Raw genomic sequence first — 15,143 nt, forward strand, 5'->3', positions numbered from 1 at the left:
GGCACTGGTGCTTGGAAATGTGTCGCTTTCCACAACCACAACATCACCTAAAATAGATGTAAAAACATGTGTTTGGAAATATGCAGGTATACATCGATTACCTGAAGCTGTGGTGTCAGACACTCACCTGGTGGGGTGCCCATCTCCTCTCCTTCTTCCACCTCTCCTTCCTCCACATGCACATCCACGGGGGGGATGGGGCTAACCTCACATTCCTGCTGGCAAGGGTGGCGGTCCCTGGGATCCTGCTTTGTGAGGCTTTTCTGCCCTATGAGAAATTAACAAACAAAAAGGTATACTTTAGCACACAGATATTTAAGGCCAGAACTAGGAAGATGAAACCTTGATTAGAAGTGTTGTACAATTGTCGGTTTATGAAGAGATGCAAAATGTGAAGACATGATAAATCAATTCACTTTGCCCAAAAATCAAATAATTAGCTTTTTGTGCCAAGGTTCACACATGCCCAACCCCCCCCCCCCCCCCAAGTATACCAGGGAACCCCGTGTGGCGTGTGGTTTACCCTAATAAATGTTCTCTGGTGTCCCACACCTTTGCTCATGAGTGCAGATGTGTTTTTACCCAGCTGCCAAGTGTCCTCTCCTTCAATTACACTGAATGTTCTTTTCTAGTCATTGTATTTTGAAACACATCTAAACCACAATGTCCTAATCATTTGTTGTGTCCTAAAAATTACACAGCCAAAAAATGCTGTTCAAACCCTGTATCATAAATGAGGTTTGCCACGAACAATTTACGAGGGTTTGTTAAAACGATACGATTCTTTTACTGTATACAACATGAAAGCAGCAATTTTTTACATTGTACAAAGGTAAAGCATATGGATCTGTATGCAATAATCATAAAATAGGAACACACGACAAGTACTTACTTTTTTTCAGAACTTTCTTGATCCTTCTGTATTGATCCGGCTCCCTCAATTTCAGGTCGGACCACCGTTTCCTCAATTGGTCTTTTGACCGTCGTACCCCAAAACGATTATGCAGGGTCTTAACTACTTTGGCCATGATTCTGGCCTTGCGCAAGTTCGGATGGGTGTATGGTCCATACTTGCCATCATAATCCTTACTTCGCAAGATTGCCACCATCTCCACCATCTCTTGAAATGCCATATTTGAGGCCTTAAATCTCCTCTTTCCGGATCGGGACGTTTGTGGCTCCGGGGATTCGTGACTACTGGAGTCGTTAAGATCAAGCACCTGTTGTGTTTCCGCCATGTCTCTCCTACTGCGCACCGTAGAGAAAAGGGGGCGGGAAATATTCTTGTAAAAGAACGTCATGGGCGGGCAAAGCAGGCGTAGTTCTACGCGTACGCACTGGATCTTACGCCAAAATCACACGTCGTACGTACGTTAAGTGCGCAGAAAGGGCGGGAAAACAAGAACTTGACTAAAAGAACGTCAGGGGCGGGCAACGCAGGCGTAGTTCTACGCGTACGCACTGGATCTTACGCCAAAATGCACATGTCGTACGTACGTTAAGTGCGCAGAAAGGGACGGGAAAACATGAACTTGACTAAAAGAACGTCAGGGGCGGGCAACGCAGGCGTAGTTCTACGCGTACGCACTGGATCTTACGCCAAAATGCACATGTCGTACGTACGTTAAGTGCGCAGAAAGGGGCGGGAAAACATGAACTTGACTAAAAGAACGTCAGGGGCGGGCAACGCAGGCGTAGTTCTACGCGTACGCACTGGATCTTACGACAAAATCACACGTCGTACGTACGGTAAGTGCGCAGAAAGGGCGGGAAAACAAGAACTTGACTAAAAGAACGTCAGGGGCGGGCAACGCAGGCGTAGTTCTACGCGTACGCACTGGATCTTACGACAAAATCACACGTCGTACGTACGGTAAGTGCGCAGAAAGGGCGGGAAAACAAGAACTTGACTAAAAGAACGTCAGGGGCGGGCAACGCAGGCGTAGTTCTACGCGTACGCACTGGATCTTACGCCAAAATGCACATGTCGTACGTACGTTAAGTGCGCAGAAAGGGGCGGGAAAACATGAACTTGACTAAAAGAACGTCAGGGGCGGGCAACGCAGGCGTAGTTCTACGCGTACGCACTGTATATAACGACAAAAATCACATGTCGTATGTTCGTTTGCGAAAATAGGAACAGAAGTTGGGAGCAGGCAAAACGAAGGTAAGTTTAAACCATTTCCCCAAATAAGTGGCAGATCCTGGAGTCTATCTTGGGCTAAGATTAGGAGAGTCTGAGCTAACATTATGTTTTTTGGCTTGTGTATTGTCTTTCAGAAAAATGAATCAAAAATTCAGGGATCCGGAATTTTTAAGTCTGTTTATCGACAAATATAAGGAGATGTCAAATCTGTGGCATGCCAAGCACAAGGATTATTTTAATAAACCAGTAAGGAGGGCAACACTGGAGAGATTTTTGACATTTGTGCAGACTTGGATCCCAGAGGCAGACGTGGACTTTGTGGAGAAGAAAATTCAAATATTGCAAAACATGTACCGAAAGGAAAAGAGGAAAATCGAACAATCCAAAACATCAGGAGCAGCACCAGGTGATGTGTATGTACCCAGGCTGTGGTACTTTGAAAAGCTACGGTTCCTGGACGACCGGTGTAAACCCAGGGAGTCGCTTTCTACTCTTCCCTCCACCCTTCCCTCCACCCTTCCCTGCAGCATTCCCTCCACCTCAGCAGAGGCTGATGAGCCTTCCATCCTGGAAGAAGCGGATGCACCCAGCTGGAGCCAGGTATTTTTTGAGCAAAAATAGTGATATTCATAATATTAATGATGTTAACTAGATGTTATTCGAATTTGTACGCTATTATTGATGTTAAAAAATAGTTAAAATTTGGACATATCAATTTACAGTAGTGGCCACAAATGTTTGTCACCAGCAGAAACAAGAAATAGTGGTGTCATAATGATACTCTTTTATATGTATTAACAGAATTTTGAAGTCAGGAGCTGAAAAATGTTTAGGATTGATGAACAAAAAACTAAAACAATGTCCCTTTTTTATACACAGGAGGAGCTCAGCCAGGAGGAAGGTGGGGAAAGTGGCAGGCAGGAGGAGGCCGTGCCCTCTGTCAGCCAGGAGGTGGCCGGGCCTAGTAGAAGCATGACAACATCACAAGTGCCTCCCCTCCGTCTTCCATCAAAAAGGGCAAAAAAAAATACGCTAGCACAGGAGGAATCCCTGCGCCTAATTAGAGAGGCTACTAATGTCTTAAACAGCCCCCCTGACGCAGAAGAGGCCTATGGCTGCTACATCGCCAGCCGTCTCCACCAATTAGAGATGGCCCAACGTCTCCACTGTGAAAGGCTCATTTTCTTGGCGTTACAGAAGGGGCTGAGTGGAGAATTATCGGCCAACAGCAATATTGTGGAGCAAGTTCCTCCTGTTCCTCCTCCTCCTCCTCCTCCTCCTGCCACGAGTACACCACCGGAGACACAGCCTCCCAGGAAGGCTACAGGGAAGTCTGCAGGGAAGGGTGCAGTGAAGGGTGGAGCGAAGAGAAGAAGGTGATGACCTGGCTTCACTCTGGTCCGACCAAAAAGACACAGCCTGTTGTACCACAGCCTGGGGACATATATACCATCTGATGCTGCTCTTGATGTCTGGGATTCTGGGACCATATTGGATTTCGTAATATTTGAATTTTCTTTTACACAGAGTTTCACGTTTGCCCTGGGGCCAAAACGCTACACAAATGTCACAATTTTCTCCAGTGTTGCCTTCATTTTTTTGTTTGTTGAACCAGAATAAATGGATATTTTTTTTTGAAAATATAATTGCCTATGTGTTTTTTGGTCAAATACCTTTCTATAAAAGACAATGTGAAATTAACAAGGGACACTAACCTCCTTGAGGTTATAAACAAAATAAAAATGTTATTGTGGTAACTTGTCACCAGAATAAAAATAAAAAGGTTATTGTGGTAATGAAAAAAAAATAAAAAAAGTTTTTGGTGTTAACTTGACGGAACAATTAAATATGGAGATCACAATAAAACAAAAATGGTAAAGAATTCTACCAAAAATATGTTTGAAAAAAATTAGTCAACACCATTTTTTATTTATTTATTTATTTTTTTTTTGGAGTAATTTTTTCATCAAGTTTTTTTTGGGAATTCTTGAACATTTTTTTTCTTATGATCTCCATATTTAATTATTCGGTCAAGTTACCAACTTTTTTTTTGTTTTTTTTTTACTTGACAGAATAATTAAATATGGAGATCACAATAAAAAAAATGGTAAAGAATTCTACCAAAAATATGGAGGCCAAAAATTAGTCAACACCATTTTTTATTTATTTATTTTTTTTTTTTTTGGAGTAATTTTTTCATCAAGATTTTTTTGGGAATTCTTGAACATTTTTTTTCTTGTGATCTCCATATTTAATTATTCGGTCAAGTTACCAACTTTTTTTTTTTTTTTTTTTTTACTTGACAGAATAATTAAATATGGAGATCACAATAAAAAAAATGGTAAAGAATTCTACCAAAAATATGGAGGCCAAAAATTAGTCAACACCATTTTTTATTTATTTATTTATTTTTTTTTTGGAGTAATTTTTTCATCAAGATTTTTTTGGGAATTCTTGAACATTTTTTTTCTTGTGATCTCCATATTTAATTATTCGGTCAAGTTACCAATTTTTTTTTTTTTTTTTTTTACTTGACAGAATAATTAAATATGGAGATCACAATAAAAAAAATGGTAAAGAATTCTACCAAAAATATGGAGGAAAAAAAGTAATCAAAAAAATAAACAAAAAAAATAAATATATTGAGATGGGGCTTTAAAATAAAAACAAGATCATCCATGAGATGAGGAGAAATAAAACAGAAATGTGTTTGGTGAGAACTCTGTGAGTGAATATGAGCAGCAAAGCAACTTCGTTCTTCTAGCATTATAAATAAAGACTTCGTTCTTCTAGCATTATAAAGAAGATGCGCTATACATTTAAACGAGCACAGAATTTGCAGCATGACGAATGTGCTACTTCCAATACGAACTGGAGTTTTACAAGACCGAGCACTTCCGTCTCGTACTTGCTTCAGAGCATGCGTCGTTTTAGGACTGTCGGAACAGCATACAGACGAGCGGACTTCTACATCAGAACTGGGTCCGGCGGAGTTCCGTCGGGAAAATTTGAAGCATGCTTCATTTCTAAAGTCCGTCAGACTTTGGCGAATCAAAAGTCCGTTGCAGCCCACACACGATCGGATAGTCTGACGGACTCGGTCCGTCGGAGTTTGGATGTCGAAAAGTCCGCTCGTGTGTACGGGGCATTAGGCACTTCCCGCCAGGCTTCCTTCCAGGCTGTGGCTGGGCTCCTGTAGTTGTGGCAGGAGGAGGAGGAGGGCGATGGTCGACCTCCTGGCTGCCACTTGCCACAGCCTCCCCCCGGCTGAGGTCTTCCTGTGTATGAAAATGGGACATAGTTTTAGTTTTTTGCTCATCAATCACACCATTTTGTGCTCATGACTGTTGCAAATTGAATGTTACCAAATAGAACAGACTATCATTCTGAGCCCACCATTTTTAATTCTTACCCCAATAATTTTTGGTCACTACTGTCTATTGAGATGTAAACCACTTTGTTAAATCACAACTTACTAATCAATAATAACATCTAGTTAACATCACTATACCTGTCTCAAGCTGAGCCCCTCCACATGTTGTTGCCTGGAAGGCCCAGGTTGGACATCGGAAGCCTCAGCTGGGGGTGAAGGAAGCCTTGAAGGAAGACTGGAGAGTGGTGGTCTGGGTTCCGCCTGGTCTGCCAGAAAATGCAGCCCCTCGTAGTACATCATCCTGGCGATATAAATGGCATCTGGATCTCCTGATCTAAGGGAATCCTGGAACTTCTTGCGCTCCCTCAGATAAGTACACCTCAGGGCACCAATTTTGGCCATCACATAGGTCATGTCTGCCATGGGGAGCATGATCTTAACTAAACCAAGCACTTTCTCCAGCGCTGCCTTCCTCTTTCTTAGGTCCTTAGAAAGGGGGTTTTACATTTTTTTTTCCAAATATAAATTTTATTAATTTTCAAACAATGCCCAACATGGGCATGGACATGTAATACAACATAGAAGTGGGATACAAAAAGGGGAGGGAGGAAAAGGGAAACATATATCAAACATATTGCCGAGTACACGGGAGAGATAGGATCATAGAAAACATTGTGCATGGCCCACCCATAACACCTCCATGTCAGAAGCGTATTCGGGAGCCTAGATCCCTTCAGTTCCCCCTATCTCCGGCTCTCGTCAGAACCTCGATATCCCGGTAAAAACCCAGTACCAAGGGCAGAGACTATTAAGGGTAGGGGAAGGGACACTGACAGGGGAGACTGAGGGGGAAGGAGAGGGGGGTGAGGTGAGGGGGGGGGAAGGAGAGGGGGATGAGGTGAGGGGGGGAGGAGGGGGATTTCTGGTTGATTCAGGACTGCCCTACCCCATATGCAGTATATATCGCCGGTCAAATTACAAGGTCCTCAGAGATACCCCTTCGGGCGAGAAGATAAATTGGTGCCAGAGTGCCCATGTTTTCCTAAATCTTTCCTGCTGTTGCCTCCCCGTAAGCACCAGGTCCTCCAACCTACTAATTTCCTCCACCCTACGAACCCAGGACGCCACGGATGGAGGGGCCTGGCTTTTCCAGTGGAGCGGTATACATGCTCTTGCGGCATTTACCAGATGACATAGAATGGATTTTTTGTACTTTTTAGTGGACATGGTGTTTACGTGCAGGAGGAAGAAGGCCGGGTCATTGGGGACATTATACTCCGTAAATTTTTGAATAAAGGTCCTAACAGTGGACCAAAAGTAAGACAACTTCGAACATGACCAAAACACATGCAACAAAGTGCCCTGTTCCAGTCCGCATCTCCAACAAAGCGCAGAGGTGTTCGGGTAGAAAGAATGCAAAGCCTGAGGAGTTAAGTACCATCTCGTCAGAATTTTATAGTTTGTTTCCTGTATGGTCGTACAGATGGTAGATTTCAGGGCCAATGTTACAATGTTTTGAGTCTGGCTCAGAGTAAACGTACAGTTCAAGTCCCTCTCCCATTTTGTTAGGAAGGTCAAATGAGCATCATCCCCTGGTGTGATAAGGAGATTGTACATTGTGGACAGCGTTCTTGGAAGCACCCCGTTACCAGAGCAACATTCCTCAAAGACAGTCAACGGTCCGTCAAAACAGAGGGGGGATGGGAGGGCTCGAAAAAAGTGTCTAAGTTGGACAGCAGTCCAAAAGGCTAGTTTATAGGGTCCCGATGAATTACAGAGCGCCTCTATAGACGGCCAGTCCCCACCTGTCCGGAAACATCGTGCTTGTGTGCACCTGCTACTGGACATGGCCTGCAGAAGATGAGGGTCCATACCAGGGGAGAATTGTGGGTTCCCCATAATAGGAAATAGCGGGGAGTTAGGCGTGGATAGCGACCCCTTTAAGCAAATCTGTGACCCCACCCGTAGCGTCGTCCCTATCAGGGGATGCCTCTTCATGTGGGCCGGGAGGTGTCTATAACACCAGGCAGCCCCTGACAACGGCACCCGGACCTGGGCCTGCTCCAACTGGATCCACAGCTTCAGATCCCGGTGTCGGCACCAGTCTACAATTCTACCGAGGTGAACCGCCTGATAGTATTTCTTTACATCCGGAACGGCAAGGCCGCCGAAGAGTTTGGGCATGGAGAGCAAATTCCGGGCCAATCTCGGCTTCCTATATGCCCAAATAAAGCCAGTAAACAAACCGCGAACCTGTCGAAAATATGACGTGGGTACCGAAATAGGGAGTGCTTGCAGCAGATATAAAAATTTGGGCAGGATGCACGTCTTAAGCAGGTTACACCTGCCAAACCATGAAGGCCTTTATTCCAGGATTCCAGAAGAGTCCTGGTTCTGGCCAGCAGAGGAGGGAAATTGAGTTTAAAGACATGATTTAGATTTGCCGGGATAAAAGTCCCCAGGTACGACAACGCCGTGGGCGTCCATTTAAAATTAAAGCTGGACCGAAGCCCCTGCATGGTCGCTTGCGACAGTGCCACTCCCATGGCTTCTTATTTAGTGTAGTTAATCTTTAGATTAGAGACTTGCCCGTATTCCTCGAATTCCCGGAGGAGATTCGGGAGGGATATCACTGGATTGGAGAGGGAGAACAGCAAGTCATCCGCATATGCAGAGACCTTGAAGTGAGCATCACCCGCAACTATGCCTTGGATATCGGGGTTATTCCTAACTCTACATAGAAAGGGCTCTAAGGAAAGGGCAAAAAGAAGGGGTGACAACGGGCAGCCCTGCCTGGTTCCATTTTTAATCAGCAGGGGCTCCGACAGTATCCCATTCACTTTAATTTGTGCCGTCGGGGTAGCGTATAATTGGGCTATCCACCTAAGCATTTTCTCACCTAAGCCTATGTGGTGGAGGACAGTGAACATATACTCCCAATTAACCCTGTCAAAGGCTTTTTCAGCGTCTGTATTTAGGAAAATGGAAGGAGTGGGGCCCTGGTTCACAACGTGGATCAGATTCAATACCTTGGTTGTGCTGTCTCTGGCTTCCCTCGTGGGGATGAAGCCCACCTGATCCTGATGGATTAGGGACTGTATATGTCTGGCCAATCGGGTCGCTAATATCTTGGTGAATAATTTAAGATCCGTATTTAACAATGAGATTGGTCTGTAGCTACTACAGGCCAAGGGGTCTTTGCCTTCTTTGGGGATGACCGTGATATGGGCCCGAGTGGTATCAGGGACGAAGGTGGCCGTGTTCCCTACGTCATTAAAAAAGGTCACCATATGAGGGCTAAGGATGGGGAGTAAGGTCTTATAATACGGGAGGGTGAAGCCATCCGGTCCAGGCGCCCTCCCAGGTTTAGCCGCGTTAAGCGCCGACTCCAACTCCTCAGGAGTTATCGGGGCCTCCAATTCAGCTACACTGTCAGGTGATAATGTAGGGATCTGACTAGAACTCACATACGCCTCCATCAGAGGTCGCCCTCCCGGAGGGGGTGGTAGATTGTAGAGGGTATTGTAAAAGTTTTTGAATGCAGCCGCTATCTGATGCGGGAGGCCGACATCCACGTTCGCTTCCGACCTAATTCGAGGGACATAAGTCTGTGTCTTAATGTCTCGGACCGCCCGCGCCAGAATACGCCCGCACTTATTACCCGATTCATAGGCCACGAGTCTGCATTTTTGTAACGCCGCCTTGGCTTTGTAGCCAAGGAGGTCATTGACCTGGCATCGAAGAGAGGAAAGTTCAGCCTCCACAGATGGATCCAGGGAGGCCTTGTGTTTCGACTCCAAAACCTGGAGTTTGGCTAGAAGCGAGTCCAATTGTTTCCCAGTCTCTTTTTTGATGCGCGAGCCGTGTTTAATCAGGACCCCCCCGAATAACCGTTTTGTGTGCTTCCCACACCGCCCCCGGGGAGGAGTCAGCTGCTGTGTTCGCCTGAAAGTAAAGAGTCAGCTCCCTAGTCACCTCTTCCAGTATCTCAGGTCGCTGTAGCAAGCTGTCATTGAGACGCCAAAAACGTGTCCGCCGGGAAGGAGTGGCAGATAGCTTGTAAGTCAGCATAATGGGGGCATGATCCGACCATGTCTTTTGACCTATAGAGGAGTCCCGGACCGCATGTAATTGGCTATGGGGTATAAGAAAATAATCAATTCTTGTGTAAATTTTGTGTGGAGGAGAGTAGAAGGTATAGTCTCTGTCACCCGGGTGCTGTAAGCGCCAGATATCAACTAGTTGTGACTCATGGAGACACGCGACGATACGCTTACGGGCACTAATAGGTAAGGAGGACGAGCCCGCCGAAGTATCCACGTGGGGGGCCAGAGGAACATTCCAATCTCCGCCCAGAATCAGTTGGCCCTCCTGAAAGGCAGTTAACTTGGTCAAAAGACGCCGCACAAACGCGTCCTGGCCTTCGTTAGGGGCGTAGGCATTCGCTAGTGTCAACCGTACACCTCCCACCAGTCCTTTGAGAAAGACATAACATCCTTCCGGGTCTATCTTGGAATCCGTGAGAGTCCAAGGTACATTACAGGAGATGAGGATGGAGGCACCTCGAGATTTAGTTTTATTAGTGGAGTGGTACGTCAGAGGAAAGAATCCGTTCTTAAGGACTGGCAACCTATCCTCTTTAAAGTGAGTTTCCTGGATATAGGCTATATCAATTTTCGCCCGTTTTAGGTCATGCATCAACATACGGCGTTTCTCCGGGGTGTTAAGCCCTTTCGCGTTTAAGGAGTACAGTAACAGGCTGTCCATCCTCAACCAGAAGGGGAGAGAGACAAAAAAAAAAAAAAAAAAAGGGGGGGGGAAAGGGAAGAGAAGGGGGGGTTAAGAGTGGGAGAGGGAAAGACTAAGACACGACGGGGAAAAGGGAAGGGGGGAAGGGAGTGGGAAGGGGTCAAGGGAAGCCACCAACGGGGGCTCTCACTATCCTCACAGCAGGGTGTCCCTTAAGTCTAAAAACAAAAAGAAATGCTGCCAGGAGAGGTATAGGAAGGTAGGGACGGGACAATAGGGGACAAGGGGAGGGTAAAAAACTAAGGACAAGCAAAATGCTTGCGTGGCACGTCTCTGCCAGAAGTGGCCGAGAGCGTGCCGGCCTATGTGGGGAAGCGACCCGGAACAGCCAAGGAGTGGGAGCCCCCGACTCCCCCCGACCTCATGGAACCCAAGGAGCTGTACGAGCATGGGTCGTCAGCAGCTGCACGCTCCCCCATCCCGCCCCCCCCGACCCCAAGAGGGGTCGACGGGGGGGGAGGGGAGGGCACACACCAGGAGCCGCCTCGAAGTCCACGCCCCAGAAACAATCAACCCCGTCCCCTAAAAAAGGGGGGGGGCACGTGGCCCCGGGGCTAATCGCATCAGGGCCAACCGAGGTAACGTCCCCGGGCAAATAAAGGATCTCAGCAGGTACCCCACCACCCGCCCCCCTAATAAAATATCCCACCCCAGCAACCGAGAGGTCCCCTCTCGGTCCCCTAGCGGGTAGGGGAGACAGGCAGCTTGTAGCAGCGTGGCGGGTATCAGGCGCAAAGCACCCTTATGTACACCCGCGGGGTTTTACATTTACCACAGTCAGGTCAATGATCATTTCTAGAAAATGAGGTTCCTTGAAGGGATCCATCTTGTCTGCAAGACACAACACAAGACAAAACCTAAAAATTTCAGGCTAAACTCTCTATAATCTTGTGCCAATATAGGCCCCAATCTAGAAGCAGTATAGGCTAGTGATGTACCAAGTTAAAATTGTACCTTTGAACGATCAGAGTTTCAGTTCCTCCTTCCTCTACTCACAGATCGTACGTACGACACACGCATGTTGCGTTTTATATACAGTGCGCATGCGTGAAACTCCGCCCGCCCGACGTTCTTTCTAGGCTATTCCCAGCCCCTTCACTTTCGGCGCAGTGGGGAGAGCACATGGCGGAGAGAACGCCGGTGTGCAATTAGAGTTCCACTAACGAGGAGGAGGGCAAGGAAAGCCCGGAGCCTGAAACGTCCCGATCCAGAAAGAGAAGATTTAAGGCCTCAAATATGCCTTTGGAGAGATGTTGGAGATGGTGGACATATTGAACAGGACCGACTATGATGGGAAGTATGGACCTTACCCAAACCCAAATATCAGCAAGGCCAAGATCATGACTAAAGTTGTGAAGAGTCTTCTGAAGAATTTTGGGGTATGACGATCCAAGGATCAACCAAGAAAACGCTAGTCAGACCTGAAACTGAGGGAGCACGATCAGTACAGAAGGATCAAGCATGTTCTTCAAAAAAGTAAGTAGTTGTCGTGTGTTCATATGATTATTCTTGCTTGCATAGTGCTCCATGTGCTTTGATTTCATGTTGTACAGTTTAAAATGGCCACTTTCAAGTTCATGGGTTCAATCGTTCGTAGGAAACATCGTTCTGGTAAGTATTCCAGCTTAACAAAGTGTCCACAATAATGTTCTCACCTTTGAACTCGGCCAAAAAACACAATTGTACAACACTTCCAAGCAATGTTTCATATTCCTATTTCTGCCCTCTGTGTGCTAAGTATTCCTTTTTTACATTCTCATAGGGGAGAGAAGACTCGGGAAGTCTGAGGACACCAGGGACCCCACCCCTCCCAAGGAAGGCAGAATTCCAACACCAGAAGCAGAGGAGCAGGAGGAAGGAGAGATCGTTGAAGTTGGACAAATTGTCACCACAACAGGTGAGTGTCGGAGACCACAGCTTCCGGTAAGCTCATCAATGTATGTCGGCATATTTATAATACATGGTGTGTTTTTTTGCTTTTTTTTGTAGGTGATGTGGAAGAAGAATCACATTTTACCAGTGAAAGTGCCCAGCTCCTGATTGGGGAGATAATGGGGTGCAATCGGGATTTAGAAAATATACAGCAAAACATCAATGATGTTAAAAATAAAATGAAGGACATCATTGATGTTTTGGGACAGTGTGAAACACCACAAACTAGCTAGGGTTTTATTTTTTTGTTTTTAACAACAACTTTTGTCTTTTACAAAAAGCCAAATTTCGAAGATGCACAGAGTGTGTCAACATGCGCTATCTCCCATCATGGGGGATCAATGTACGTGTTTTGTGGAAAGTGATCCCCCATGATGGGAGATAGCACATGTTGACACACTTGTGCATCTTCCAATTTTGGCTTTTCCAGGGGTAAGACCCCATGTGATGAAGGCAATATCAGCCCAGTTTGTACATACTCATGTCTGATATTGTCTTCACTTTTCAAAGTTGAACTTTGTAAGTTCCTGTGTTCTGTATGTTACGCTTTGATACATGCCTGTTTACACAAAAACACCAAGTCACCCAAAAATGACCTTAAATAATGTTTTTGATACACCCAATATGTTGGTTTGTTGTAAAACCCTTATCTAAACGCACATGTGAATGTGCTTTGATTAAAAAGTGAAATTATGAACAATGTGTGGCTTCCTTTTTCAATGCGCAAAAGCAGTATTTGGAGTAAAATTGTTGTTTTCGGTGACAATGGGTGTTATTTACTAAAGGCAACTCCACTTTGCACTCCAAGTGCAGTTTCAAGTGCACTTTTGCAGTGCACTTGTAGTGCATAGTGGATGTGCCTTTAACAAATAACACCCACAGTGATGTGTTAATTTTCACAATCATGCCATTTTCATGACCCCACATATTTCTGCCATGGTCCTGAAAATTAGCAAGATTTTGGTCAGTAATGCACTACATACATTAGTTACAAAAAGGTGTGTGTGTAGCAGACTCACAACATAATAAGATTATCTGAAGAAGAGACTGTCACCTCGCCTCGCTCAGAACTTGGGTTTGCACCGTTGTAGAAAAAGGCACAACAAAAATCATAAATTTACCTAGGAGACACCTAAAACCAAGCCAATCAGTAAATGAAAAACAAAGATTATTGTAGTTTCAAAGAAAAATTTATTAAAAAATGCCTCTCAGACATTGTCTGGCATATCAATGGCCCCCCTACCCACAAAGTACTCCATGTATTGGGTTCGGACCTTACTGGCGCTTTGGGGGGGCAAGCCAGGACGAGCAGCTTCAAGGGACGGGAGTTTCTCATTTTCAAGCAAATCTGCATCTTGGCCAAATGAGACGGCATAGTTTGCTGAATGTCTTTTTAAGAAATTGTGCAGAACACAGCAGGCAAGCACTATGTGATTTATTTTATATTCCGCCATGTGGATAGGCATTAAAAAAAGGCGGAACCGGCTGGCCAGTATTCCAAAAGTGTTCTCCACCACTCTTCTGGCTCTGGCCAGCCGGAAATTAAAAATCCTCTGGTCCGGGGTGAGGGTCCTCTTCGGGAAAGGCTGCATCAGATGGTTTGCCAGGGCAAACGCCTCATCCGCGACGAAGACGAACGGGAGTCAAAGGAGACGCCAGTAGAATTCCGTCCGTGCGAACACTCCACCATCCGACATCCGGCCATTTTGCCCCACGTCCACATACAAGAAGTCATAGGTTGCAGACACCACCGCCAACATCACGATATTATTAAACCCCTTGTAATTATAATAGTACGAACCCGAGTTGGGGGGTGGGACGATGCGGACGTGTTTCCCATCAATTGCACCTCCACAATTTTTTGGGAAATTAGTATTTAAAGCCTAAAGTATAAAGGTCCCCTTATCAGAGTCATCACCCATCCCCCCATCTGATGGGCCCTTGCAAAAAATGAGGGGGGAATGTTTTGGACAGGTAACCCTCTCCACTTGATTGATAGCTGAATGCCTAAATAATGTGTGATACTTTGGGAAGCCCCTCCTTACTTACACTATTGGCAGCCCACCGGACAAGTAAGAAGTGTCATAATACCAAAAATTTTAAAAAATGGAAGCACATTTTGATATCCTGCTATTACATATCAAGATAATAAAAGGGGGAAAAAAATTATAGCATTTGAAAGTATTGAGGCAGGCCCTTGCACTACATGCTTTGGTGAACTCCTCCATAAATGTGACTGTCAAAAAGGTAGGTAGAGTGTGTATTGGGTTTGGTAAAGTCAGCAGATAGAGGATTGCTATCAGCTGACCTAGCAGTTGGGGGGAGGGGGGTTCCTAATGAGTTTGGCATAACCCCCAAAAAAGTCACTCTGCATGAATTGAAGCACACACATAACATTTGTAGACATTTTAGGGGAAAGCAATACTATGGAGCTGACAAAAGACATTGGTAAGTGACTAGACTATAGTTTTATGAGCCAAGAAGAGCATGGTGGGGAAGTTAGTGAGGCAAATATGCATGAGGACAAAAGGGAAGAGCATATGAATTAGAGCATATTGCAATCATGGTAATTAGGGAATGAGGAAAGAAATGCAAGACATTAGCAATCATTAAATACATAGAATGTGATGTTAAAGGATAAAACTTACCTTCATATAGTCTGCAGGACCTGAATTATGGCAGAACAGGTCTCTGGAATAATGATCCCCAGAGCCTGGGGGGAGATGCCTGTGGAGAACTTCAGGTCCTGAAGGCTTCTCCCTGTCGCCAAGTAGCACAACGTGGGGATGAGCCTCTGCTCCGGAGTGATGGCTTGCCGCATGCAGGTATTCTGTCTGGTGATATAAGGGGACAGCAAAGCCCGCAGACGGTGAAAAACGGGGT

The 15,143-nt window shown here is 45.5% G+C and overlaps 1 protein-coding gene across 1 annotated transcript; it reads left to right on the forward strand.

Annotated features, from left to right (window-relative positions):
• The first annotated feature begins 2,216 nt into the window (after positions 1-2,216).
• Positions 2,217-3,783, forward strand: LOC143998291 (uncharacterized). The gene is made up of 2 exons (XM_077493944.1): positions 2,217-2,746; positions 3,026-3,783. Exons 1-2 carry the CDS (start codon positions 2,285-2,287, stop codon positions 3,524-3,526), a joined length of 963 nt encoding a protein of 320 aa, XP_077350070.1. The 5' UTR covers positions 2,217-2,284; the 3' UTR covers positions 3,527-3,783.
• Positions 3,784-15,143: the final 11,360 nt, after the last annotated feature.

This window comes from Lithobates pipiens, unplaced genomic scaffold, assembly GCF_037356315.1.
Source record: "Lithobates pipiens isolate NorthernLeopardFrog02 unplaced genomic scaffold, aLitPip1_a1.2 Scaffold_19, whole genome shotgun sequence".
Taxonomy (NCBI): Eukaryota; Metazoa; Chordata; class Amphibia; order Anura; family Ranidae; genus Lithobates; species Lithobates pipiens.

Bases quoted from the DNA above. Each gene is read 5' to 3' on its own strand.
- LOC143998291 (XM_077493944.1), top strand. From the start codon at position 2,285: ATGAATCAAAAATTCAGGGATCCGGAATTTTTAAGTCTGTTTATCGAC. The intron at 2,747-3,025 runs GTATTTTTTGAG...TTTTATACACAG, and splicing joins ATGCACCCAGCTGGAGCCAG to GAGGAGCTCAGCCAGGAGGA.